General features: G+C 42.7%; 1 protein-coding gene and 1 long non-coding RNA gene across 5 annotated transcripts in view; one reads left to right on the top strand and one right to left on the bottom strand.

The window, feature by feature from the left end:
- Positions 1-26,849, top strand: part of LOC102546410 (uncharacterized) — a 35,023-nt gene extending 8,174 nt beyond the window's left edge. The window contains exons 3-4 of one of the 3 annotated variants that reach the window (XR_015685992.1): positions 25,239-25,444; positions 25,714-26,849. This is a non-coding gene — a long non-coding RNA (uncharacterized LOC102546410). Of the gene's footprint in view, positions 1-12,148; positions 12,278-16,199; positions 16,418-25,238; positions 25,445-25,713 lie in introns of those variants that run through there. The other 2 variants (XR_015685994.1, XR_015685993.1) reach the window with 2 other exon arrangements.
- On the bottom strand, positions 538-26,116 carry Spmip4 (sperm microtubule inner protein 4). Of its 2 annotated transcripts, NM_001024329.2 has the most exons (10): positions 25,661-25,811; positions 25,013-25,168; positions 20,818-20,994; positions 17,153-17,224; positions 15,252-15,281; positions 12,406-12,587; positions 12,007-12,095; positions 5,026-5,200; positions 4,656-4,747; positions 884-1,760 (listed from the first exon to the last, which is right to left on the bottom strand). In NM_001024329.2, exons 2-10 carry the CDS (start codon positions 25,144-25,146, stop codon positions 945-947), a joined length of 1,767 nt encoding a protein of 588 aa, NP_001019500.1. In that variant the 5' UTR covers positions 25,147-25,168; positions 25,661-25,811; the 3' UTR covers positions 884-944. The 2 variants fall into 2 exon arrangements, with proteins under 2 accessions (XP_087514852.1, NP_001019500.1); XM_087658726.1 differs by lacking the exon at positions 15,252-15,281 and having other exon boundaries at positions 538-1,760; positions 17,136-17,224; positions 25,661-26,116.
- Positions 26,850-27,374: the final 525 nt, after the last annotated feature.

A 27,374-nucleotide genomic window follows, 5' to 3' on the forward strand; every position in this document is an offset into this window, starting at 1 on the left:
ACACAAGCACACAGAGCATGAAAGAACTTTTAAATATATATCTCTTGATATACTGATGTGCTGGCTTGCATATGGAAGTTAACTACACATTAGGCAAACACTTCAAAGATGAAAGTGTTGGGATCTGGAATGACTAGCATCAAGCCACACATTTTCTTGCCAAAATTGCAAATCTAATAAATTGTATCGTCACAAAATAATTTTATCCATATAAAATAGCTGTTTGGTATTAGAAGGCTAAAGGGAAGCAAACACATATATCCTATAATGTAATGTGTACACACAGAACATTCAGGGTTCATCTTTCCCATTGACTTGTCGACATACTTTTATTGAAGGTGTATAGCTTGGAGAGCCACTCTACACTCAGTGAACTGAGGCTCTGAGGCTTTGGATTCTACCCCATTCCATTTTGTTGGTTTTTTGAGACTGGGGTTCTCCTAGAACTCAATTATGTAGACCAGGCTAGCTTTGAACTCACAGAGATTAATTTTACCTTTTTGCCCATTATTTTGTGAAAACATTTACAGAAAGAGATTCTTGATACACTAATTTTATTAAAGCATGATACATTCTATAGCTGTCTCTCAAATCTTCAATATTTGAATGATTTTTTTTCAACTTTTTCATTTCTCACAAAATGATGATGTGAATTTTGTCTACACATTGATTTTCATGATTTTGGGAAACTTCTTCAGAGTGTAATTTGAAGATGACATTAAACACTACTTTTTCTGGCTTTGATACTTTGTTGACAAACTTAAGTGTTTTGAGAAGTCAGGACATTATTTTGGTCCCCCTGACCAGATTCTAACTTAAATTCTTGAAAACACAACCTTATTAATGTTATTATGGCTTAATACAGAAACAGAATCCAGCCAAATGCAGGGCACTCTATGACATATTTTATTTTCTTGCAAGAGGCTGGGTTTCAAGGGAATATCTCAATTATAGAAATAATGGCTATTGTGGCCATAAAACTGATGTCTCATCCCACACTGCAATTTATCTCTGAGGTCTTTTTGTTCTTCTTGAATGGAGTTATGCAAACGTTTATGTGCCATGGACCTTGAAAATGAGTTCTTAAAATCTCGAAAGTTGGTATGATGCTTGGGCACGCCAGCTCGAGAAATCCAATTCAAGAGAGGTCTTGTTTCATCACTGCTTTCTATGTCTGTGCCCAAAAACTCTGGTTTTCTTAAATAGTTGTCAAAAGTGAGATCAGCCATATCTGTTTTGTTTTGTAGAATATTAGACTTACTGAGGCGAACAGGGTTTAGACACATAGCATATGGGTCACGGTAGGTGGACTTATGTGGTTCATAATCAATGTAATGGTTTGACTTAGAGCGGGCTATGGGTAGGGGCTTCACGTCCAGCTGCCTCCAGTACAAATCATCTGACTTTTTGGTGTCTGTGATCTTTGGAAGGGAGTGTAGGTCAAAAAGACTACCCATGTCTTTTGATTCATAACTCGATGGGAGTGCATAGGTAGACAACAAGCGTTGTTCTTCCTTAATCTTGTCTTCAATATTCTGGTTTTTATGGGTTAGTCCAGACAGGAGGTGATCATTCATTGCCATCATTTCTGCAGAACTGGGTATGAATGTATGAAAAGCACACAAAACTCTTGGGGTACAGTCTGGACAGGAAGGTGGTATTTGCACCGTAGCCTCCAGAGGTCGTTGGTTCTGAATAAGTCGGGCAATTCTACCATCCAAAGGTCTAGGAGGTTTTAAGGAAGGATGGAATTTTTCTTGCTGTACCAGTGGAATAAAAGGGGGAAAATAAACTAATTAATAAATGTAATATTATAACGATGTAGCTACCAGCAGGCTAATCTCATACTCATTTTCACTATCTTAGTAAACAGGAGAAGTGAGGGAAGTGCACACACTAAGATACTTCTGTACTTATTTGAAGACATGAAGTTGGGCCCAAATAAATACATACTTCTCTTTTACTGGCTTTAGGTAAAATGGAAAATATATAGGTTTTATTTGGCTAAAGACAAGTTTTTCTTCAAGTGTGGAAATTCTTAGCTCTCAAAATTTCAAAGATACAAAGGGACTCACTGGACAAAACCTTATGAAACCATGATTGTGCTGACTATCCATCTTATGCAGTTATTTAAATCATCACAGGCCTCAGCTGAATCACAATCACCTCAGAGGTGGCAGAAAGTGGAGTTCCTAACTTTAGTTCCAAGACCAGGACTTGTGAAGTCTACAGTGGGGTCTGAGATCCCTTATTTTGGGAGGGAACAAACTCCTGCACTGTGAGCTCTCTTCCCAACGAAAGAGCGTGCATTTTAACAAATGTTTTGGGTGCAGCTAAGGCTGGTGCCATGCTAAATGCTTGGAGAAGCACTATGTTGAGTCTGTGTCTGTTTACTAGTTTTCGGGACTGAGCACAGGGCCTCGCACATGTTGAATACATGCTCTGCCACCAAGGTATACCCACTGCCCTGTCTGAGCTTTTGGGATGTTTTAAAAGCGTGGATTCAGTCAAACTTGGAAACTCCAAAGATAGGAAGCACATTCAGGATATCATTGCTGGAGCTATGTCTGCAGGGGAAGAAGGAAGAGGTGGCATGTGTTCTATTTTGTGGCAGAGGCTTGAATGAAAAGCTGTATGCTTTTGTTTTGACAGATGCACATTTAAAATTTGTACAGTTTTAATGAAGGCATACTTCACAATGAATGAAGGACAGAAAGCCAAAATTCTAACTCTGGTAAATGGTATGCATGTCAAATCTTAAGGGATAAAGTATATACTAAGCTCTATAGTTTAAAATGTGTAAAAATAATAAAATTATTGATGGGTGGTTGGAGTAATTATGCAAAAGACTGAATAAGCATTGATAGCAGAATCTAGCTGGTGAGTAGACAGGTCTTAAATGAAAATTATTTCTGCATGTTTGAAAATGTTTATAATATGCTAAATAAAACATCAAAAAGAAGTATACATATGTCCACATCAGGGAAGGTAATAATTATGAGTGTGTGTCTTGGGGTGGGTAGGGATGTAGTTTATTCGTCAGGATATTATTTACTCAGAAGCTTGGGTTCAGTTGGCAGTGCTTCATTAAACTGGGCACAATTTATGGCAGAAGCCTGTAACCCAAGCACTAGGGAAATTGAGACAGGATTGGGAGTTCAAAGTCATCCTTGGCTACACAGAAAGTCTGAGGCTAGCCTAGGCTACATGACACCCCATGTTTGGGGAAAAATGAGCAGTGATAACATAGCAACAGTAGCACAGACTTAAAGAGTAAGGGACTTTGGAGGATCGTCCTGGAGAATGATCCTTCTGAGTGATTCATTGGAGAAATCTCCATACTGATCAGTAATTGTTATAACCTTTAGCTAATCAAGCTTTGGTGAATATGAGGCAAAGACCCCAGCTTCCTGACATGTTTCACTAATTTGTCATTAAAAAAAATAGGATATCAGACTGTAATAGTATCAGCTGTGTAAGCAAGAGCTTTTAGTACTTCCTTTTTTATGATATATCACAGGCTGGCTTTGAACTTGATATGCAGCTAAGGATGACCTTTAACTCTTGAACCAATTACTTCCAAGTTTCAAGTGCAGGAATCATAGCTGTGCCCCACCATGCCTGGTTTACGAAGTGCTGAGCAATCAAACCAGGATGTCATGCCTGCTAAGGTAGCACACTACCAACTGAACATCTCTAGTTCAGGACTTGCATCTCATGCTTTACAAAGCTTCACAGGGACTTTTATCTTCAGTAACACATGCTCTCCTGAACTTAGGCATGCATACTGAGCACACATCAGTGTCGAAGCATATAACTAATCCAACAGAGAGTGCCCATTGCAAGTACAGAATCAAAACAATCAAAAGGTCCTTGGTGACTGATGAAGGGCAGTTTCTGGACCCAATCCAGGTTTTTGATTTGGAATCCGCTTAACAATGCTGAAGCTAATATAACATTAAAGTGCTTGTTGTGATCTTAAAATTATCCATATTTTGTATGCTTATAGTTATATATATTTCCACAATTTATAGCTTTGAAAATTACGTTTTCAAAATTTATATTTATAGAGAATATAATTTAGGCTTTCAGTAAACCAACACATGAATATTAGGTCATTTCACATTCTTTATATAATTGGTCTAACAGATTAAATAGTTTATTACAGGGCTTGATAATTTCTTTCAAGCCATTTATATAATCAATTGTCCATTGATATAGGCAAAAAACTTAATTGGCTTTTGATTGTAATTCAGCCAACTCTCAATTATTGTGATTATTAGGAAGAAGTCAGTCATTTTTTCAAAAGTAATGGTAATGGTAAGATACACAAGTTTGCAGAGATCCAGAATTGAAAAGAAATCATGAAGTTACTAGCTAAGTTGTAAGCAAATTCTTTTGTGAATTATTTTATCAACAGTAGCATGACAGAAAATATGTTTAACGAATAATACTGTGAAAAAGTTTTCTTTTTCCAAATAGTGGCAAGGATATCTGAATCAGTTCCAGTAAATTCAATTATCTTTGAAAACCCACTAAGTTGTCCTTTTGCTTAGGTGGCCACCAATGCACAAGACACAAAACATGGGAAGAGCAAGGAGACGATACCTGGATAATCTCCCCCAAATAACTGAGAGTTGACTGCAATTACTTACAGGCTGTGGGTCAAATCCTATCTGTCCAGTTAGTTCTGCTAGCTCCTTCTCACGGTAATCATCCAGCTCAAGGGGGCTCATAGGACCTAGACCTTAATGGAAACATTGTCTTATTATTTTGGTAGAGATAAGTGAAAAATGATAATTAAATTACTCTGTAAATAGGAAAACCTGCCCACTTTATCGTATAAATTAGAACCAATAAAATGTAAGCCAGCCCTACCTCCCAGTCACCCACTTAAGAAACTGAGCTCTCCCACTGATTTGCTGAGAGCATGGAAGAACGTCAGGAAACAGAAGCTTGCGGCAGACAGCATTTGCTGAGTGTTCCCCTTCTGTTTCCATTATTTGTACTGCTGTGAACTCATACCTGTAAAATCATGAGTGTATGAAGTGAGCCAGTGAGAACGCTCAAGATTTCTCTGTATATTGGCATCCTTTGCAGAGGTCATAGTATCCCACGGAGTCACAGATGAGTTAGGAGCAAAGGTTTTAGGAGGCTTGGGGTAGAATACTGGCTTGTTTTTCTCAACACATTTAGGAAACTAGAATAGGAACATAAAGATTGCTGTTACAAGTGTATCTACCTGAGTAAGGACTGCTTCACTGTCCAGCAAGCAGCAGTTGAGGTCATTTTCTTCATTAATTACAATGTTCAAGCCAGGCCTGGTGGCTGTAACTATAACCACATTTTATCACAGAGATGCTAACATCTCTTCTAAAAGTCTCTGAGAACCTAGGTTGGAGTTTGTCCCTGGATAGTTTATTGCTAGTACAGTTTCATTAGCCGTCCTGAGGGTTCTGTGTACTGCTGGCTGGTTTTAGCCAAAAATGGCTGCTGCTTTGTCTTCTGTCCCTGAAAGGAAACTGCATGATGTTGGCTACAGCTGATGAAGCCTTAACTCACGCAAATTCAAATATAATGGTCATTCTTTATGTACAGCAGCATCTTTACTTAGTATTTTCTAGAGTTGTGCATGTCACATGCCTGGATGCATTTTGTGGCTGTTTAGCTGGGGCCTGGATGTGCAGACCTGTGGCAGAGGACAAGGATCATCGGAAGCAAACGTTCCAGGAGTACACTGGCGAGTACAGTCATGCAGGGGGAAGCAGCTGACTTCCCACAGCGGTTTTTAAGAAGGTTGGACAAAACTACTTGGAAGTTTACTGAAGAAAGAGACTGATTCTAGTTGAATTGAGAAGTGAGGCCAGGAACAGGTGAGAAAGGTCATGTTATGCCCCACCACAGCAACTAGGCGGAGAGATGGGGACAAAAGCTGCAGCAGCAGAGGTAGGCTGGAGGTGCGCAGTATGGGATATGGTGCCATTTGTTGTCTGAAATCCAAGCCCGCCTTTCATGTTTGCAGGGCATAAGGGCTAAACTATAAATAGAAACCTTCCATTTGTCTAAACAGTTAGCCAAAATCAACAAACTGTTATCTACTTTGACATGACATTTAACAATCCAGAGAATAGTTCTAAATTCAGACTTCTTAGTCTGTTACAAGTTTTGCACCAAGACATGGCAGTTCAGGAAGGGCCAGGTGCTGCACTTAGCCTCAGGTCCTCCTAGTGCTCTCTTCTGCCTGCTCGTTCTCAGCATCCCCATTCTGGACACTAGCCACCTCCGGTTACCCTGTGGGCCTAGAGCTGTATACTGGTTGGGGGTATACTGTATACTGATAACCCTTAAGGATGGACACAAAGAAGAGACTCTAGACTGGTGTGGGGTGGGAGACAGGAACACGTGTTGCACACAGACACAGCCTCCTTACTCCATGAAGTCCAAGCTCTCTAGGGATGAGCACAGCCACAGGAAGGGCAGGGAATAACTATGGAAAGTTCTGAGCCTAGGGTGAGATCGTTGCTAGCATTCTTGTAATGTTAAAGTAACTCTCATCTTAGGTATAGAACTCGTTTACATAAGGCACTTGAGTTTGCGTCAGGAAATATTAAGTAACTACCTCTATATGCTGTTAATCAATCTATCGCTTGCTTACTCAGGGGTAAAGAAAGGATCCCCTTTAAAAAGAATTATGTAATAAATTTCATTTGTGTACACACACACACACACACACACACACACACACACACACACGCTTGTGTGAGTTTATGTATACCACCTGTGTGCAGGAACCCACAAAAGCCAGAAGAAGGTGTTGGGTCACTTGGGACTGGAGTTACAGGAAGTTGTGGATGCTGGGAAACAAACCAGGCTCCTCAACAAGAGCACTAAGCCCTCTTTCTTTCTGTATCTTTTGCATTATCTCTAGAGCTAGCTTATTTGAAAACAAAACAAAACAAAACACACCCAAACCATGGACCTTCTTCAAACATTGTCCTAAGAGGCTAGGCTAATGGACTTTATCCTGGTTGAATTAATAATCACCCACTGGAATGTAGTCTAGGACACAATAAATTAAATAGGAAATGTGAGTGTTCTGGCAAGGAGTTGTTGACCAATCAGGAAACATTATGAGTGGGGTGCTGTTACGATGATGCTTTCCTTAGGGGCTAGTGAGAGGGGAGTTGACAGCAATCATGACAGGGGTTCATTGGGGAGGGGTATGTCCAGCTCAGGACTGTGCAGATACTCCAGTTTATAAGAAGGATGATATATTTTCTGCAGAGCCCATGAAATATATATCTTGTGTGTGTGTGTGTGTGTGTGTGTGTGTGTGTGTGTGTGCGCGCGCGCGCTGTCCTATATGTTACCCTTGAGACCGGGTCTCTCACTGAGCTTGGAACTAGAGCAGCAGCTAGAGCCTTAGCAAACCCCTCTCTGCCCCTCTCTGCACAGCTTGCGGTTTGCACGGACTACAGCTGGCTTTTTACCTGAGTGCTGGGATGTGAACTCAGGTCCTCATGTTTGTGCAGCAAATTGCTCTTACCCTCTTAGCTATCTCCCCATCCACAGCTCAATAATCTTTAATAAACACTTATTGAGTCAGTACTAAATATAGAATTATGTGCAAAGTTCTGAGGGCTCTATACTAGGCACCAAAACTGTCAACCTCCATTAAAACATTAGTAAGTCATATAGTGGTGACATTGTAAGTGAAATTTTACAACATTTTCTTTTGGTTGTGCTTTAATTTTGTATGTTGGTGCTTATTTGGGCTGAAAAGGGGATTAAGAGAAAGCCTATTGCAGACAGATGCCCCCTCTACAAGGATCTTAGCATTGTCAGACACTTTCTACTGGATCCTACTTCACTTAATTACAGTGAATCACATTAATAAGTTATGATTGTGAACTTCGATCATTTCCCTATGGAATGAAAAAAGACACAAACGAGAACAAATAAAGTGGCAGATTTCTCTGTGTCTAGTTAGGACATTGGAAGAGAGGACCAGAGGGAAGAGAGTGTTCAGGGGTATGGAAGAGCGTTGAGGATCAGCGAGAATGAGGGGTTTCATTTTCTGAATGCCCTCCATGTGGCTGGGACTGAGTGGGGGTGGGGTAGGGGATGAGGGGTATGTGGGATGTGTGGGTGGGAAGCAGCATGGAGAGGGAGTTTAAAAGGTTTGCTTGGGAGCTCACTCTAATTTTTTTATAGCCAGGTGCTGTACTGGAGTGACAGCTGTCCCAGCAGTGAGGCTCTGGAGGTTGGTGAGCATCAACAGGAAAGAGAAAGGAGGTTATTCCTGCTTTCATATGGTGAAATAAGCCAGCTCTCTTTCAATGGAAGCCAAGGTTCTGTACACATGCTTGGGTTGAAGGAAAGCCATTTTGCAGTGAACATTAAATTAATAAATAGGCTTGGAGAGGCTCTGAAAATTGTTCAAATTAAGCTCAAAGTTAGGAAATTATATGGTGCCTCCTTCTGGGATCCTATGTCATTTTACTCAAAAGATGGTTACAAAGTACATTTCACTTTAAAGAGACTTTATATCACAAACCCAACACTAAGTGCTCTCTGTTCTTGACAAATAAAAGGGAGAAAGGGATTTAGGCTAATCCACATAGCACAGAATAATCAAATACAGAGAAGATCTGGTTAGAACAGCGAGGACTGAGCAGTGACTGCGGGGAACAGGGGGTCAGGTAAAACATAGTACTGTGGGCTGTGGGTGGGAATGAGGGTCTGGAGCTCAGTGATCCTCATAGTATGAGCTTCACACATATGTCAGAGGGGATGCGGATAAGACGGCATTCAAAGGATTCTGTTAGAACTAAGCTGCAGGGCAGTGAGGTGGTTTAGTAGGTAGAAATGCTTGCCATGAAGCCTAACAGCCTGAGTTTCATTTCAGAACTCTTGGAAGGAGAGAACGACACCAGGAGTAGTTGTTCTCTGACTCCGTGTGTGTGTGTGTGTGTGTGTGTGTGTGTGTGTGTGTGTGTGTGTGTGTATTTGTATATGTATATGTATGTATATATGTATATGTTTATGTATATACCAACACTGCTTGGGTGAGCACCTTTTTTAATCTTGGCACTTAGGAAGCAGAGGCAGGTGGATCTCTGTGAGTATGAGGCCAGCCTGGTCTACAGAGTGAGTTTTAGGACAGCAGAGCTACACAGAGAAACCTTGTCTTGAAAAACCAAAAATCAGGGGTTTCTATAAACTCTCCCATTCGAGTAGCAAGAGGAGGGAAATGGGAGAGGAAAAGTTCAGGGTACTCTCAGAGTTCACAGAAAGTGAAGGTTGTGATTACCAGCAGCTCTTGCAGAGGACCGGGTTTGGTTCCCAGAGCCCACAAGGGGCTCACGGCCATCTGTACTGCAGTTCCAGGGTACAGTGCATTTTTCTGACCTCCATAGGCACCAGACCTAACACTGCATACATAAGCAAGCACTCATACACACAAAACCAAAAATAAAAGAAGATGAACCAGGATGTACACCCACCTAGTGGAGGGCAAAATTTATTAAGGTTAGGGATGGTTTGAAAAATGATCAAAAAGTTAAAAATAATTAGAACAGACCACAAAAGAAATTAAACATGAGAGACATGAGAAAGAGTAAAACCAGTGGTAAGTAGTTGTATAAAGCAAATATGGGAGAGTCTGGGCTGTAGTTCGGTTGGTAGTGTGAGTGCCTGGCATGAATAGTGCCCTGGGTTCCATCCCCAGCACTGCAGAAACCAGTGCAGCGGCACACGCCTGGGGTTCTAGCATGTGGGAGGCAGGCGGGAGGATCATGTTCCAGGTCATTCTTGACTACAGGCAGAGTACAATACCAGTCTGGGCTACATGGAATCCTGTTATAACAAGCAAATACCTAACAACACCCCCCAGACACTGTGGAAGGGAAAAATACGATATTCCCTGTTCTCAAAGGAGTTGTAGTTGGTGAGCTGTAGAGCCAGTGTGGAAAGTTATTGGCTATAGCGTATAGTCGGGCTCAGCAGAGAGAACCCCAGCTGGACTAAAGCAATAGCTTACCCAGCACGTCCCAGTTTTTATATTATTCCCAAACGTTTCGTGCTTTCCTGAAATCATAGTTAATCAAAGTTCGAAAAGAAACAATATGTCTCCCATATCACTGAGACAGGAGATACCAACTAAGGACAGCTATTAACCAGAACAAGGGACTCATGACTTGGATCCCAACTATGTTTCAATAGAAACAATTTGTGGCGCTGAGCCCCAGAAAATGAGAAAATTTTGGACAGGCAGAAAGGCTGTGGAAGAGGGTTTCTCAGGGCAGGAATCTACTGAGGAAAGAGCAGCTGAGGGGAGAAGTAAGGCTAGCAGAGGCCTTCCAGACCCTCTATGTCACTGGCCTTCATAACCAAAGGGGAGTGACAGGAAGAGAGCACACAGCAGGGACTATTAGAACATGAAGTAGTGGGGTGCTCACCAGGATAGCTCTCACATTTATGTCACTTACAGAATAGATTTGTGCCTGAAAGAATCAGAGGTCCTGTGATGTTTTTATTTTAAAATAATAGCTTATTTTTAAACAACTAATTTTTAAGGGATGTAAAAAGTGAGGTCCAGTTAAAATGGTTGTGTCAAGGATTCAGACATACTTCAAATCACAAATGGGAGTTGTTTATGGTATGGACAACTGTATGTTACTGCAGTGTCCACATGTTGCCTGCCACAGGGGTTTTTCAGTAGAGGTCAGGTGTTTCCAACCTTATAGTATCAACAGTGAGCTGCTTTCCTAGCTCACAAAGTCTCAGTGTAGGGAGCTGCCATTGGGTGAACCTGGCTCTGCCTCTTAGAAACCACTTGGCCAATAAGTGCTGGCTATTGTTGTTTTCACATGCCCAGATATATTCCCTCACACTGGAAAATGCCCAGATATATTCCCTCACACTGGAAAACGCCCAGATATATTCCCTCACACTGGAAAATGCCCAGATATATTCCCTCATGCTGGAAAATGCCCAGATACATTCCCTCGTGCTGGAAAACGCCCAGATATATTCCCTCACACTGGAAAACGCCCAGATATATTCCCTCACACTGGAAAACGCCCAGATACATTCCCTCACACTGGAAAATGCCCCCGTTTTATCCATGTGGAGTTCTGGTACAGGGGTGAAGGGCAGAGACAAGCCTCACAAACCTGAACTCTGTAATCACTGCATAGTCACAAACCTTGAGTCTGTGTCCCCATCTAGAAAATGAGCTTGGCGATAGGAATCTTAGAAACGTATTGTAAGATTTAAATGATTGTGTGCAGCAATTTAACACACTATGTTTCCGCTTAGACTGTGATACAAAGGCATTACTAATGACTGGAATGAAGATAGCTGATGAATCTTTCTAAAGCAAACCTTCCATTTCTTCTATCATAGGTGGAACCACTTGAAGTACTTAATTTATGATGAATCCCAAGGGTGGAGTTAGAGAATACAGAGGGTGGGAATGCAGTCTGTCCCAAGTGCAGTTTGAAGGAAGGACACATAACCGTTTTTGGCTTATGACCTGAGATGTCCCACAACTATCACAAGTATATGAAATCATTAAGAAAGTAAGAAAATGTGAAAGTTAAAATGGCACATTTTTCATCTAGATATAAAATAATCGGTCCCCCATGTGAACTTTTATGTGTCTGATGCATGCATTGTGTAACACAGGTATGTGGGTGGGGTAGGGTGGGCATGTGCTTGTTAAGGGGTGTGTACATGCCATAGGTTAACACTGGACCTTCTCTATCATTCTCCATATTCTAATCCTTAAACAGTCTCTACTGACTCAGCTAGACCAGCTGGCTAAGCTCACCCGGCATCTCAGCCGGTAGGTACTAGAGATCAGAGCTCAGGTCTTCACACGTACACAGCAAATACTTTACCCACTGAGTATCTCCCCAGCACTATCTTGTGTATTTTATAAATGTATTAGGTAAAACTATATTAATTTCCCCTTAAACACACATTTGGAAAGGTACTTACATCATAATATACACTCTGACCTGGCCAAGTCAATGCCTTTTTCTTTGAATCCGTGGGAAGATCAAGTAGTTCATATCTGTAAGGGTTCCCTGAAAATGGAAACAAAAGCAGCTATTCTGAAGAGATCTGCATGGTCTTTTAGTTAACCAGACCTACGGGTGCAGTAAGACCAGGAAGAGAGATCCTGTTTCTACCACAGAGGCTGAGCTTGCAGTGCGGTCATGAGTGTCTGCAGAGGCTGATGTAGTCTGGGGCCCTCAGCTGACTGCAGGTAAGCTGGGCATCTTTCCTAACCTACTGGTGTGAGGTCACTACATCCACTGATCTCCTTGCCTCTTTTACTACAGAATTCTTGCCAATGATAGGAAGTCATACAGTTTTGATTTCGTCACATTTTACCTCTTGTCTTGAGAATTGTTGAATCATAGGTCTTGGTTGGCAATGTAGGAGGAAAAGGCTGCTGGGTGCGAGCTTTAACACCGGTGTAGAGGTCCTTAGGTGATGTAAAGGCCGGAAACATGGCGCCACGGCTTATGTGCGTATGATAGGGATGTTCAATTGGATATGATGAGCAGATTTCTCTAAGATTCATTGAGTAAATAAAAACAGACAAAGAAATACAATAAAAAAACCCATCAAATATTTACTGGGCTCCTTGGCTGTGGCACATGCTGTTCTAATCGCTGTGGAGATGGCCCAGACCACTTTTCCTATACTCATAGAGATAGCATTCTTTAGAAACTACCAAAACAAGGAAATCCTAATTTTTCTAGATAAATCAAAACTAATTTAATTTGAAAATAATACCATAATTATTATTAGTGAGTAGTTTTCCTAAATGGCTATTATAAAATAGACAATGTATTAATTTTATAGTTTGTAGGAAGATAGATTGTTTTTTGTTGCTTTTAACTACCATTTCATGTTTTAAGGAGATCTATGTAATTTATTATTACAGAACCATTTTGAGTATCTGACCTAGTAATCCAATGTCTTGGACAGGAATTCCAACCCAGGCCACTTGTTCCTTTGATCAATTAACAACACTCACTCTCTCTCTCTCTCTCTCTCTCTCTCTCTCTCTCTCTCTCTCTCTCTCTCTCTCGTGACATTAAACCTACGAGAACAACACTGTGGAATAAACTGTCTGAGAGGCAGCGGGATCTGAGTGTGCTATTGCTGGGAGAACTGGCCCAGACTAAGGGAAAGCACAGGAGCCGTAAGAACGAGAGAAATTTGAGATGGCAAGCGCCACAGAATAGAGAATGGTTGTTTATAATTAGAATTCAAGAAAACAAGACCTGTATTACAGGCTGAATTGTTCCTTCTCAAAAATCTGTGTGTTGAAATGCTACCCCAAAGCCTTCTATTATAAACTAATTTGGAAATAGGGTCAGTGTGCATGTAATTGGGTAAGAGAGGGGTCATACTGAAGTGGGCTGGGCTCCTAATTTGAGGGCTATTTGGTTAAAAGAAAGTCGAACTTGGACACAGGGAGGTGTGCACTGAGAATGCCATGGGGGTCAGAACTGAGAGGACACATCTGTACCCCAGCAGGCCCTGGGCCAGCCAGGATTCCCCTCACCACTCTTTAAAGGGACCAATCCTGCCTACACTGTAATGCTGTGCTTCTAATCTGCCTCTTAGAAATCAGACTCAAGAAAGACCAACCCAAGAAATGGAACCCAACAGAAGGGCTTTTCCTTTCTCACTCCCTTCTTTGTGAAGAGTTGTAAAACACTCAAACAAAAATTCATCAAAAGCTGTTTTTAATACCTTGCTTCCCCAACCTTGACCTGGATTCTGACAGTTTTTTGAGTAGCTAGCTCTTTGCTTTATCTGGAACACAGTTTCAACATGTTAACACTTCCAATAGGTGTAGGAGAACTCAGTGGGCAGGAGCACCTACTGCTCAAATACAGTTCCTTATGCCAGTCTCTAACAAAAAGAGCTCTGTATCTCAAGGTCCCTGGAGTGGGCAGGAAATGAACGAGATGGCCCAGAAGTATCTCATCACGCCAGAAAGGGAGTAAGTGATAAATGTAGTACCCTGTTCAGAACCCACTGCACTGTGGGAAACGTTAACATAACACAGGGACTGATTCAAAGACCGCTTACGGCCAGTGTAAGGCACAAAGGGAACTGGCACTGGATTCCTTCCCGAGCCCCTAAACCTAAACAAACACCCACAAGTTTGAAATAGGTTATTATTTTTAAAAAAACAACCCTAATTTTTATATAAGAGTATGTAAAATTCCCATGCAGAACACCAGAAAGAAAAAATTTTTTGGCAGAAACTAACACAGCCCAGGCTGACCTCAAACTCACTATATACCTGGGGACGACCCTGGCCTCATGATCTTCCGCCTTTTCTTCCAGAATGCTGGGCTTATAGGCATGCGCCAGGACTCACACCAGGGCCTGGGGCACACTAGGCAAGGGTCCCACCATCTTAGCTACATCCCAGCTCTAAGCAGTTCATACCAATGCTTTGCTCTTGGAAGCTAGTGCAGAATTCCAGATACCATCTTCACACATCAACTCTCTCAAGAGCACACGGGGAAGGAAGGACAAAAAGAGTAGCCACAGTCAGGAAGCCCGTGAGCATCCCTGAGCCTAGCACCCAAGGGTCACATCAGCAATAAGTCAAGTATGGTCTTCCTCCCCAAAACACAGCACCCATCTTACCATTAGAAAAAAAAAAAACAGTCAAATTCCATTTGGAGTCATTCTATAAGTATACTATAACCCTCAAAACTGTTGAGACTATCAAAACAAGTCTAAGGAGCTGTCCCAGCCAAGAGGCCCCCAAGGACACCTGCCCTAAATGCAACATGGTGCTTTAGGTGCGATTCTGGAACAGACAAGGACAGCATACACAGCTGATCAGATCTGCATCGTGGGCTCATTAACTACAGGGCAGCATTGCTGGTTCATCTGCTATGAGAAGCATGCGGCGTGGATGCTAAGAGGCTCCCAGGAGGGACAGCAGGGGTACACAAATAAACTTCTAATCGTAGATAAGCCTAAAAGTGTGCTAAAATAAAATTGCATTCAGAAAGACTGACTGGGTACAAGGGAAGAGAAATAAGAACATGATTGCCTTGGACCTCACCAGACTGTTCTCCAGCACTTCAAATGCAGCTTTCGAGACAAGTCCCATCTGCACTCAGACCCATCTAACTCATAAGTGGTGCTATCATTTTTTATTATAGTGGGGAGGAAAATATAAAGTATATACTTACCCTACTGTTGAATTAGGTGGTTTGGGTAACCTTGAATAAAAACAAGAGAAAAGTCCTAATTTAAGTTGGAGCTTTTAAACACTTGTATTCCTATTAAAATGTTAAGAATATGAAGGTTATTCTGTGTTTAAACCATGCTGACATGTGGGCAACTTTTTATTGCCTTGCACAATGGTAAGACACAGGCATTGGTATTTCCATATCTTAGTTGTCTATTGGTCAGTTTTCCCATTGATTCCAGCCTGACCCTGGTCACCAAACCTTCTGCATGTTTTATTTGCAGGGACACTTCAGGGGCTAGGGTTCCTGTTATTACCTCTGCAGTCATAAGCAGGCAGTAGCCAGGCAGTCCTGAGAGCCTGACTGACATCACGTGTGATGCAACGGTGTGTCCTAAAGCGACTCGTGCGGCCTGGTGGGAGGATACATAACTACTGCTTACGCTTTGTCCCTTGGCCCGTGGCTGCCGGTCTCTCATGAGAGTAGACAGAGATTGCACAATCACCAGAGGGAAGGGAACAAAACCAGCCAAGTTCCCAGAGGCCTGGGTTTGTGACCCAGTTCGTTCCAATGTGGTGTACTTACTACTCTGAACCCACAGGCCGAGAGATAACACCACAAGAGCTGGAAACAAGCCCGGGAAGAGAGAGCTAAACACTGACAGTGACACTTTCGGCCTGTGCTCATAAAACTGAGAGGCTTCAGGTGCAGAAAATAATGAGAATGTTACTGTTTTGCAATAAAATCAGAAAAATTTGAATACACTGTTAATTGTTTTAGATATCCTCCATGCTGGATATATTCACAAGAAAGCAGTCAACCATATAACTGTATTATCCTATTATAGTGCATTATAAACGCATGATTCGCTTGAGCCATGATGCTTTTAATCTGTACTTGTATTCTGTGGGTATGAACTGAAAAAAGCAATAATTTTCTGTCTTCCAGCTATGTTCCTGAAGCAGAAGCATGGGGGCAGAAGTGACGAGTGTGTGAATCCAAAGGATTTAGTGTTGCTACACTGACTTTATATAAATAAAACATGAGTTGGTGTCTAACATTGTTCTTACATGACAAATTTTGCTATAATTCATGACTAAAATAGACTTGGTTAAAAATTAGATGATGAAATGTTTTTTAAAATTAAAAATTTAACAGATGTTCAGAGACACTTTTTTTTTTTTTTTTAAACTCTGCCAAGTTTGAGTTCTTTTGTTAATGAAACTCAAATGGGTAAAGCTTGGGCAAACACAAATTTTGGCTCCATCTAGTGGCTCAGTCCTATATTGCATTAGCTTCTTGCAACAAATCTTAAGGGTTCCCTGTTATTCAGTGTCTCTGCAATTGCTGTTACGTTCACTGTACGTGGAACTGGGCTCCATTAAGGAGATGGCATTTTATTTTTAGTTGAGAACAATGTAGTTGTTTTTAAGTATACACAAGAAACCATTCATGTAAGCAATTTAATATGATGAAGAAAGCACTTTAAATTGCAGGTCAGATAGCAAGTAGCCTGTATCTAAAATCAGGTGATCATAATAACCCCTCTCATCATACACTCAAATTCAAATTGTGCTGAGGACCCTTGGCATGTTTGGTGACTCTTTAAAAGCATGTGATTCTCACTGGACTGAGGAGAAAGGCAGGGGCAAGGTCTGAGGTGACCCACCCTGCCCTCCTGCTCTCCGTTAGTCCTTAGTTTCCACAGGCTTGTGTAAAGACCACATATAGTCACATATGGATTGCCTGTTCCATTTGCTTGGTGCTGATTTCTGGTGCTGGTGGTCGTTAATATGAAGGAAAGGTTTATTTCTATAAAAGGGCTTTTGAATTTCTCACATAATTCATTTCCACTTAATACTCTGTGACGTCACATAAAGCAGCCCCTGCCCAGGACTTACAAAGAGTCGTTTCCATACAGGTCACTCTTCTTATTCTGTGTCAAATAGTAATACTGTTCAATAGGGAGCTTTCTGAAAAGACAACACAGTAAACAATGTATGTTTACAAAAATACGGCACACCCATGAGCCAGTAAAGGACGAGAAGGTGAAGACAGCCATGACTATATAGAGCTTCTATATAGAATGTATACAAGGTAGCACTTTAGGTAGTTGTAAGGTCGGTTTTCAGTAAACAGGATGGGACAGCACTGGGGCCTGAAGCGGTGGCTTTAGCCCACTTGTTACAGCTAAGGGTCGTTTACAGGTGAAGAGCAGGGAAGCTAAGCATCTTACAATCTGTGGGACAAAGAAGCGCTTGGCTCCAAATGCCTTCTTGGTAGACATTAAGTTAGAGTCTGGCATAAATTACACACAAGTTTCCTCTCTTGGTTGGCTCCTATTGATGACATATGCTTTTCTTCTTTCCTTCCTTCCTTCCCTCCTTCCTTCCTTCCTTTTTTGTTCTTGTCTGGTGATAAATTTTGAATTTATCTTTTACACATTTTAACTTTTTCTTCCTGTAGTCACATTAACTTTTAGGTACCCCATCATTACTGTTAAAGACCACCAAGAAAAAGTTCACAAATCCTTTAGTTCACATGGTACTATGGGTCTATTTAATACTTTTTATCATTTGACAGTAATTTAGTGAAAAATTTAGTAATTTTTTATGGAGAACTCAGAAATTTGCTACTTGATTAAACATAAATAAAAGCATTTATGAAAGTGAAAACAAGACCACATATTTTCATTATGTTGATTTTATTCTTTCTGTGAACGGATGAATTGGGAGATGTCTGGGTTCACTTAGAATTTCTGAAGCGTGAAGTGAGTATTGTTCAAAATCCCTTTAAAGAGTTTTACTTACAGATAGTCATGTCAGAAGAGTTGGAAGAGCAATGATGGCTCCCATGGCATGACAGAATCACTCTGCTGATAGCTAACCTTTCCTTAAGTCTTGCTTTTTCTATCGCCTTGCTTCAAATACTGTCGCCATGACATATCCCTAAGGAGCAGGCATCTGCTTCTCATCAACAGAGTTATCAAGGAAGAAGGAGCCTACCCTGTGTTAGTTTGCTGTCTGCTGCTGTGATAAACACTGACCAAAACCAGTTGGGGAAAAGGGGTTTATTACATCTTAAAGGTTAGTTAGTCCATCATTAAAAGAAGCCAGGGTAGGGATTCAAGCAAGAGCCTAAAGGGAGGAAGTGAAGCAGAGCCCACAGAAGAGGAGTGCTGCTTGCTGGCTTGCTTCTCCAGGCTCTTATACAACCCAGGACAACGTACCTAGAGGATACTGCCATTGGCTAGGCCCTTCCACATCAATCATCAGTGAAGGAAATGCTCACAGGCCAACTGGATAGAAACAGTTCCTTAATTCACAGGGGGAACTAGTCTATGGAGCTGACAAAAAATAACCAGCACACATCCCCACAAGTAGTGGCTGTGGAAGCAGAGAACCCAACTGAAATATCCTTCCCACCTAGGAAAGATGACCTGTGGGTTCAAAGGCAATATTTTTATGAACTAATTCAGGCTTGGCTATCAGAAACCTGGAAAATACTTTGTATAAAAGGCTCTCTTTAGAAAGCAAAATGCCGTAAGAGAAGAGTCTTTGTTGGGGAGAACATAAATCATTTCTACAGTTTCTGCAGTATGCTACAAGATAAAGAATGTCTGAAGAGATATTTTCAAGAGAAGCATGCTAAAACAACGGCTCTGATATCAAGGAGCACGAGAAAAACAGATACCTTGTCTGAGTCAGGGAAGACTGATGTTTCTAAGGGGAGTAGTACTCCCTCCTCAGGGTCTTAAGGCCATGTCCAGTCAGAACAACGAACCTCCTCCTTTCAAACTGGATTTCTGAATATTTAACACTCATCTTTTTGGCTCTCCCTATTTTTTTTTAAACACACTGGCGTTCAGTGTGAATTCCTCTAATTCTTTTAGAATGCTGTGCCTCTTTAACATACAGATGTTGGGACCATGGCTGTGTGTTCCTCAAAGAGTTGTAACCCAGTAGCTAAGACAGTGCTTGCTATGTTCAAGTTATGGAGTAGATAATAAGTGGGTCAATCAATAAATCGAACGGGTGGACGCACTTGGGACTTTAGCATCAAACAAACATGGGACCAGATCTCTGCTCTACAGATTTGCAACGCCTCAGAGGCTCCAGGGAAGAGTGGCAGCCGAGGGGTTCTGTGGGAGCGGAGCCTTTAATGTCTATCCAACAAGTGTTCGAACTTGAGATCCTTATTGTCTGTGACCTGCCTGAATCTTCCCGTTTACTCTCTGTGGGGTCTTGTTTTTGATTTGTCGATGCTTAGAGAAGGTCACTGACTGCACGTGGCCATGTATTAACATTTCATTTTCTAGCTGTGGCTTATCTTTCCTAATTTATGTCTTTCACATGCTTAGGATAACAAGAAACTAGCTACCTAGACTGTTAGTAAGCCAGGCAACTGGGGGTGTTAGATAAGGCAGGAAAGAAGGTGGGCACTGTGTCACCGTTTTATGGAGTCCGTTCTGGGTAAATACAATAACCTTCAGCAAACACTGTGGTATCTAATTTAATTTGCTGCTCATGCTTTATTGTTTTAAACCTAGGGCCCTGTGCATGTTAGGCAAGTTCTTCACCATGGAACATTGAGCTATTTCCTGATTTTTTTTCTTTTATGTTTCATTTTTAGACAGGGTCTTTTTTACCGAGTTGCCCTGATCCTCCTGCCTTAGCCTCTTAGTCAGTTTGGATTGTATACCTGCATCACCAGCCTCAGAGTCCTTCAGTTTTGTGTTTTCAATTCCCTTGCTGAAGGAATGACTTCACAGTCTATTACTTAAAAATATGACCGGGTCAGTGAGTTCAGTGGGTAAGGATGCCCACTGCCAAGCCCGACTAATGCCCAGAACCTATATAGCAGAAGCAGAGAACCAACTTTCAATGTTGTACTCTGACCTCCATGAACCCACCCTAGACACATACGAAAAATATGTAAATAGTGTCCCATAGCTTCAAATATTGTAGTAAAAACTGACGAAAGAACTGGAAAGCCAAGTCTCAAACCAAACGTCCGTACAAACTGGGCTAGCTTTTGCTCAAGCACAAACATTTGTAACCTAATCTCCTCCTCCTACCCTTTATCTCATTTAATTTAAATTTTTGTTCTATGTGTATGGCTGTGTGTGCTTACATGAGTATCTTTGTATCACATGTTATTGTAACTGTGTGTGTGTGGGGGGGGGGGGCGCAGATCTCCCAGAACTAGAGTTAGCTGTCATGGGGTTGGGTACTAGGAACCAAACCCATGTTCTCTGGAAGAGCAGCCTGTGCTCATTAACAGCTGAGCCACCTCTCAGCCCTCATTTGGTTTTACTACGTGGGGAATTAGTTAAAAATTTTAATTACAATACTTCAATATCTCAAATGGACAGCAACTTAAAACGAATCCTACAGACTTTCTGCTGACTTCACAATTGGGAAGCACAGAATTCGCTTTTCTATTTGTGTCTCTCTATAAGCAATAAGAGGAGCCTAGAAGTAGACATGTTGACAAAGAGCCAACAGTGAAGGTGAGAATGGTCAGTGCAGACCTTATGTGAGTGAATGCTGGAAAGTTCACTTACTTGGGCCAGATCTCTCCACCAAATCCATAATGCTGATGTCCTTTGCTCATGAGGCGAGGAGGCTCACATTTTGGCCTGTGTTCTTCGGGAAGGGAAACAGGAAGCATGCCACCATATTCCCGGTCGGCACCCCACCGAAGCCTGCATTGTGGCAGTGCCTGCCTCAACTCCTGATACCTGTGAGACAGGACAGACTCTTGACTGCACTGAGAATCCCTTTTGCTTCTTTAGGGTTTTAGGTCTCCTGATGGCTTCTGAGCCCTGTGGGCTGCACTACGAGAGTGTAGGGGAGCAGTCAGAGATATGGAAGTGGAGCTTGGAGAGGCATGAGCTGCCAGGTAGTTCTGTCTCTATGTTAGCATAGTAAGCGCTTAGAGCACCCACACCCACACACATACCCACATACAGTAACCTCTAAGTGTAATGGATCATTAACCCTCAGAACTAGCTTACAAATAGAACTGAATGGAATTGCTAGGTAAACAATTACTAAGCTGTGGCCCATGGGCCTACTAACTGTTTTGAAAATAGTATCTTACTGGAGTCCTGCATTTCATTTATGTATGACTAGTCTGTGGCTGCCTTCATCCTGCGACAGGAGAACTGAGCATCTGTGGTAAAACTGTAAAGCATGAACTGTTTTGTCTGGCTCGATACAGAGAACATGTCCTAGGCTCTACACTAATCAGTCTAGGAAAGTTTGGTGACAGTTCCTCTGGGGACCTGGCAAATAGCTAGCTGTCAAACCTTTCCCCTCTCCCCAGCTCTGACGATGATCAACACATATGGTTTAGGGGTCATGACAAGGGAAAATATTAAACACTTGTGATTAATGATAAGCTAGGCTTTAATTTTTAAGTTTGTAAAGTTACATTTGAATCATAAATGAGTCAATTTCTCAATATCTGACCCCAGTAAATTGCATTGTCCCGGAAGACAAGCCAGAAGGAAATGTTAATCAATCATGTGTACGGGAACACAGTGACATTGGAAAGTTGAAAAAAAATTAAAATAAAATTAAATAAGAGGTAATGCCTAAATCAACCATGACCCCCCTATTGCCCGCCCCTGCAGTCTTTCTCCGTGTCGGGGCTGGATGCTGGGATTGACAGGAGTGAACCACCATGCCCGGTATATTTCCTTTTATTTTAGATACTTGGTGTGAGTATATGTTGGGAATTGAACTAGAGCTTCATGCCTGGGAGCGAGAGCTCTGCCACCGAACTGTTCCTTGTCTCTAAATTTTCAACAGAAAAAAAATTACAAAAGGGTATGTTGCCTATTAACATTCTCAGAGGAGAACAACTGAGATAAAATACTGCCCACTGCAAGTGCTCTAAAGCACACAAGTGAATAAGATAATTGAAGTGAAGTGTAAGATTAGATCGTTCTTTGATCGTTGGGTAAGCCAGAACCCTATTTCTGACTCTCTTACTGTTTACAGTTCACTCAGTCTTCCTCAGGTTCTTGTGCCCCTCTTCTGCATTCTAGAATACATGAAGGTTAAGCCTGGGAATGTATATTTTCACAAAGCTTCTCAAGTGATTTTTTTTTTTTTTTGAGGCAAAGTCTTACTTGGAAGCCCAGGCTGGCCTTGAACTCATGACAACAGTTCTTATTCAATGGTACTGTCTTAGCTTCCCAAGTGCTCAAATTATAAGGATAAGCTGCTGGGATTATCCATAGGTGAATTAATGTACTCTGACTGCTTTGCCCATTACGTAAAGGACAAACTGGGCTGGTGTGATTGTATGTAACCATTAAAATTGCCAAATTAACTCAAAATCTGTCACACTTTTTAAGGGCGTGCCTTTGTCTATGCTTAGAAACTGAGTTTCTGAACGCTGACATACACGGGGACTTTGATTTCTCATTACCACCAAGGAGAGTGATTCCCTGGCACGCAGGGGCTTTCTGTTCTCTGCTGTTTTGTTTTGCTTTGGTGAGTACCCTGTGGTTTCTGTTGAGAGCCATTGACCCAGAACTTGTTTGGAAGCAAGCCTCAGGTAGGACAATGTGGAGATGCTGCTGTTATCCTAATGAAACTTTCCAGAACATCCAGAAGGCTGAAGGAAAGTATCTTCTCTAAGCTGCCTGGCGCCTCCCAATGAAGGAATTGAGAGGAAGGGTTTAGGAGCACACGGTCATCCTGGCATTCTGTCTGGAGACTACAACAGGAAAGCCCTCACTCGAAATAACAGGGACAGCAAGGCTTGCCTGTGAGAAGCCAGGATCGTCGTTCTCAGACACTGCTTTAAATGGCCTCTCCCACTCTATGGATAACTGATCTTATGGTCACTTAATTTTCTCAAATGTTTCTGTTTTCAAAAGCACAGATCATGTCAAACATCTGTATACATATTTGTTATTAATAAGAATATTTTGCCTGCATGTATGTGCACCGCATGTATGTGCACCACATGTGTGCCTAGTGCTCACAGACATTGGAAGAGGGCATCAGACTCCATACAACTGGAGTGTGAGCCAGCGACTGAACCCGGGTCCTCTGTAAGAGTAGCAAATGTTCTTAAAGCTGAGCCATCTTTCCAGCCCTGAAAAAAAAAAACTTTTGCAAAGAGCAGGTTTATAAATTGAAACGGATCCATGAAACCTGACCAGGATGGCAAGAGACTAAATATAAGAGGAGTGTCTTGGAGAACCAGTGTTGGGGTTCAGACCCTTAGAGAGACCCTTGAAGAGCTCCAGGCCTGGGGATGGTTACTTGTTATTTCATATGTTTCAGACAGAAGAGCCAAAACAAGCAGATAGAAGTTACAAGAAAGAAAAGTCTTCTTAGAAACATCCCAAAGAAAATGATCAACAACCAGGGACAGTCCAAGGTGGAAGGGATTACCTGTGTGGAAGCAGTGTACCACTGTGGAAGGTTTTTGTCTTCTGAGTGTGTACATGCCTGACTGCATGTATGGTACACATATGTGTGCAGGTGCCCTAGGAGGCCAGGAGAGGCCATTGCATCTTCAGGAACCGGAGTTACTGGTGGTTACAAACTACCATGTTAATGTAGGAGATGGGAGCCAAACTTAGGTCTTGAGAACCAAACTCAGGTTCTTTGGAAGAATGGCAAGTGCTCTCACAGCCGAACTATCTTTCTAGCCCTACTTTGAAAGTGTTTAAACTGAGGCAAGGTAGCTTTCTGTCTAATTCCCTAATAAAAAAGTTTGTGTATGTATTTCTATCCAGATGTGTAAAGCCAGAAGTTGACGTTAAATTCCTTCTTCAATTGCTCTCCATTTTTGGAGAGTGGGTCTCTCACTGAACTTGGCATTTACTGATTTTACTGACTAGCTAGTTAGTGAGCCCCAGGGATTCCAGGGCTGCTCCTACCTCTGCCTCCCCAACACTGGGGTGATGGGCTCACACTGCCTTCACATGCTTTTTATGTAGGTACTGGGGATGAAACTCACATCCCCAGGTTTGTGTGGTCAGCACTTTTCCAGATGAGGCATCTATCACCTATCCCCTTCTATAAAGAATTATTGGGGACTTGGCCATGTGAAATTAGAAAAACACAGGACAAGAACACAACTACACAAGGTACTTAGAAACAGACAGTTATTCTTCCTCTAAAAGTGATTCAAGTAAGTCATGGGGGTGGGGGGAGCTGACAAAGTATTTGTCTTAACCCTACATATGTCATAGGTGAAGGAGGATAACAGTTCCCACTGTTCTCATGGCTGTCATGAGGAGGCAAAGAGCTACAACAAAATGATGCAGGGCTCACACAGCATCGTGTTTGCAACCAATTCTGGGATTCTTTCTGGGCAGAAGGTGTTGGTAGACAGGCTATTAGTGTATACCACAATAATCTATTTAAAACAATCTCCGAGTGAAGGAAGGGGCCATTCTAGGGTTCTAGAACAGGGTTGGAGGTGTAACTTGGTGGCACTGTTTGCCTGGCAGGCACAAGGTCAGGGTTCAGTCCCTAGCAACTCTCCTTTCTCTCCTCTCTCTCTCTCTCTCTCTCTCTCTCTCTCTCTCTCTCTGATGCAGTGGAAGAATATGTCTGCCTTTTTATAGTATGCAGTACTTTTCCTGTTTTAACAGATTAACCATGTAGTAGTTTGCCTTCCCTTTCATGTGATAAATGGGAGAGCTATAGAGATGTGTATGCTATAGAATAACGTCACTAATGTGAGGAAATCTTTCTTCTGAATTTCTCTAATTTTTGTGTTACCTGTCTTCTGAAGCGGTTGGTCGAATAGTTGTTTCATAAGGGGTGTGCAGTCCATTAGAGTAAAAGGTGTTTGACAGAATGTCAGCTCCTTCAAGCTCCCTGCAACAGTAGGGTCTGCCGTGAATAACCTCCATCTTTCTCGCCTAAAAAGGCAATCTGGATAGATTAAAAAAAAAAATTAACGTTTGGTCTTGTCTTGGTTAGTATAACAGTGATTCTGCCTTAGGTCTGACAGGAAACATTTTCTGCTGCCAAAATTCTTCCATCTCATCGACGCACAAAAATCAGGGACTTACTGTCTTACTGGCTGTGAGGGTCTGTGGATTCTGTCAAACCTGTAATAAAGTGACGTTAACTTCTGTGGAAATAAACTGAAGCAAACCTGCGAAGTGAAACAAGCATCGAGCCCCCTACTACAATTCATGTCTTCAGGTAACTTATACTGTGGTGGCCTTTCTAAGCCGGGGGCGGGGGGGGGGACTCCTCATTAACAGGTCAAGAGCCCTTCCTCTAAAGGCAGTTTAAACTGGGTGGTTCAGCACCTCTGGCCACACTGGGGGGACACTGGGTTCCCCAGAGCGCTGGAGAGAAGCCCGCCCTTCGGAGGACTCGTGTCGGAGGCTCCCTGCAGCCCGGGGTCGCACGCACCTGCCACATCTGTCCGGGAGCGCTGCCTGACCGCGCCTCCCTTTCTTGTCTAGGGAGCTGGTGGTTCTTCTCTCCGCGGGGCGTGGAATTTCGTGGTCTTCCGCACCTGCGGGCCCCGGGAGCGTGCGGGCAGGTGCGGGGCAGGAAGGCCGAAAGGCTGCAGGTAGGCCGGGGTGGGGTTGAGGCTGCCTGTGACGGCGGCGGTGACCACGCACTAGGTAACACATCCTGAGGGTGGGGCGCCCGCGTGGCTGGTCGGAGCGCAGGCCGATGAGCGGCGGTGAGCCCTTCAGAGGACCCCAGGCCACTAGAATTGGAAGAGAGGCCGGAAGTGAAGCAAGAGGGCTTTGTGGCTAGCGGGAAGGTGGAACCGCCGCTTTTCCCCATCAGCTCCATCGCGGGCACTGGAGTCCTAGCACCTATAAACTCCAGCACCTCCCGGTGCCTCTCAGCTACAGACTCGACACCACCCCTGCGCTCCGCCCCCGCTCTAGGCCCCGCCCACACGCCTGTCCTTCTTCGCCCCTGGGGCCTCCCTCCTTCCCAGGTCCCTCCTCGCCCCAAGGCCTCCAATGGGCACCAACTCAGCCCCAGGCCCCGCCCCCACCCTGTCTTACCTCACGCCCTGCTACAGGCTGACCCCAGGCGCCCTCTGGTGGTGCCAGTTTGGCAATCCTTTCATCCCTATACTATCTATCTGGCCTACACAGTTGTCCTAGAGTGAGCATGCTTTCTCAAGGTGTGAAGGAAGCAAAAGCTCTGGTCCTGGGTAGGAGAACGAGAAGATCTTTGTATAATAAACAGATTGTTATAGTCAGTTTACAGTTATGATGTGCTCTTTCAGTTCATCAGTTACCGAAAAGCCCGAGGCACTGGGTACCCCTTCTCCTAGTTGGTGGGTCACCCAGTTTATCTCACAGCTCTGGAGAATTGGAGAGCTACTAGTAGCCTGCTGAGCGCTAGATCAGAGAAGGGGACACTCTCAAGCCCGAAATTATGGATAAACCAAAGGATGAAGAATTTGGAAAGGGGGAAAGTCCTGGTCTATATAAAGAGAGGATGAAAATTTTCCGATGTCACGGGAAAAGCCACCGTCTTCCTTCAAATCAGTACACCAGCCGTGTTTGGCTTTTCTTGGTGCTTGTTGCTTTCTGCAGAACTGAATATTAAAAACTTATTGGTTTTCGAAGTCTTTTGATTTTTTTTAAAGATTTATTTATTATATGTAAGTACACTGTAGCTGTCTTCAGACACACGAGAAGAGGGTATCAGCTCTCATTACAGATGGTTATAAGCTGCCATGTGGTTGCTGGGATTTGAACTCAGGACCTCTGGAAGAGCAGCCAGTGCTCTTAACCGCTGAGCCATTTCTCTAGCCCTCAAAGTCTTTTGAATGTATTATTTCCAACACTATTAGGATAAAGTGTCTGGAGTACCCTGGCAGGTTGGGGCCAAAGTGTGTTGCTAAGTGTTCGTGCTACAGAACAGATCTAATGCCCAAGGGGCTTATTAGGGAAGGAAGAGAAAAATGCCTTCTCCCAGTGGGGACATGAGAGAGACAAGAGACCAGGAGACAGAACAAACAGACAAGACAGACACAGACAGAGATAGATCTGGGTGGCCAGGATCTTTTAATGGATGTGTGTGCTGCATAGTGGAAACGCATTACCATGGAAAGATGCTGCCGCCGCCGAGTTGCAGAGCTGGCACACTG

This window comes from Rattus norvegicus, chromosome 4, assembly GCF_021556685.1.
Source record: "Rattus norvegicus strain SHRSP/BbbUtx chromosome 4, alternate assembly SHRSP_T2T, whole genome shotgun sequence".
Taxonomy (NCBI): Eukaryota; Metazoa; Chordata; class Mammalia; order Rodentia; family Muridae; genus Rattus; species Rattus norvegicus.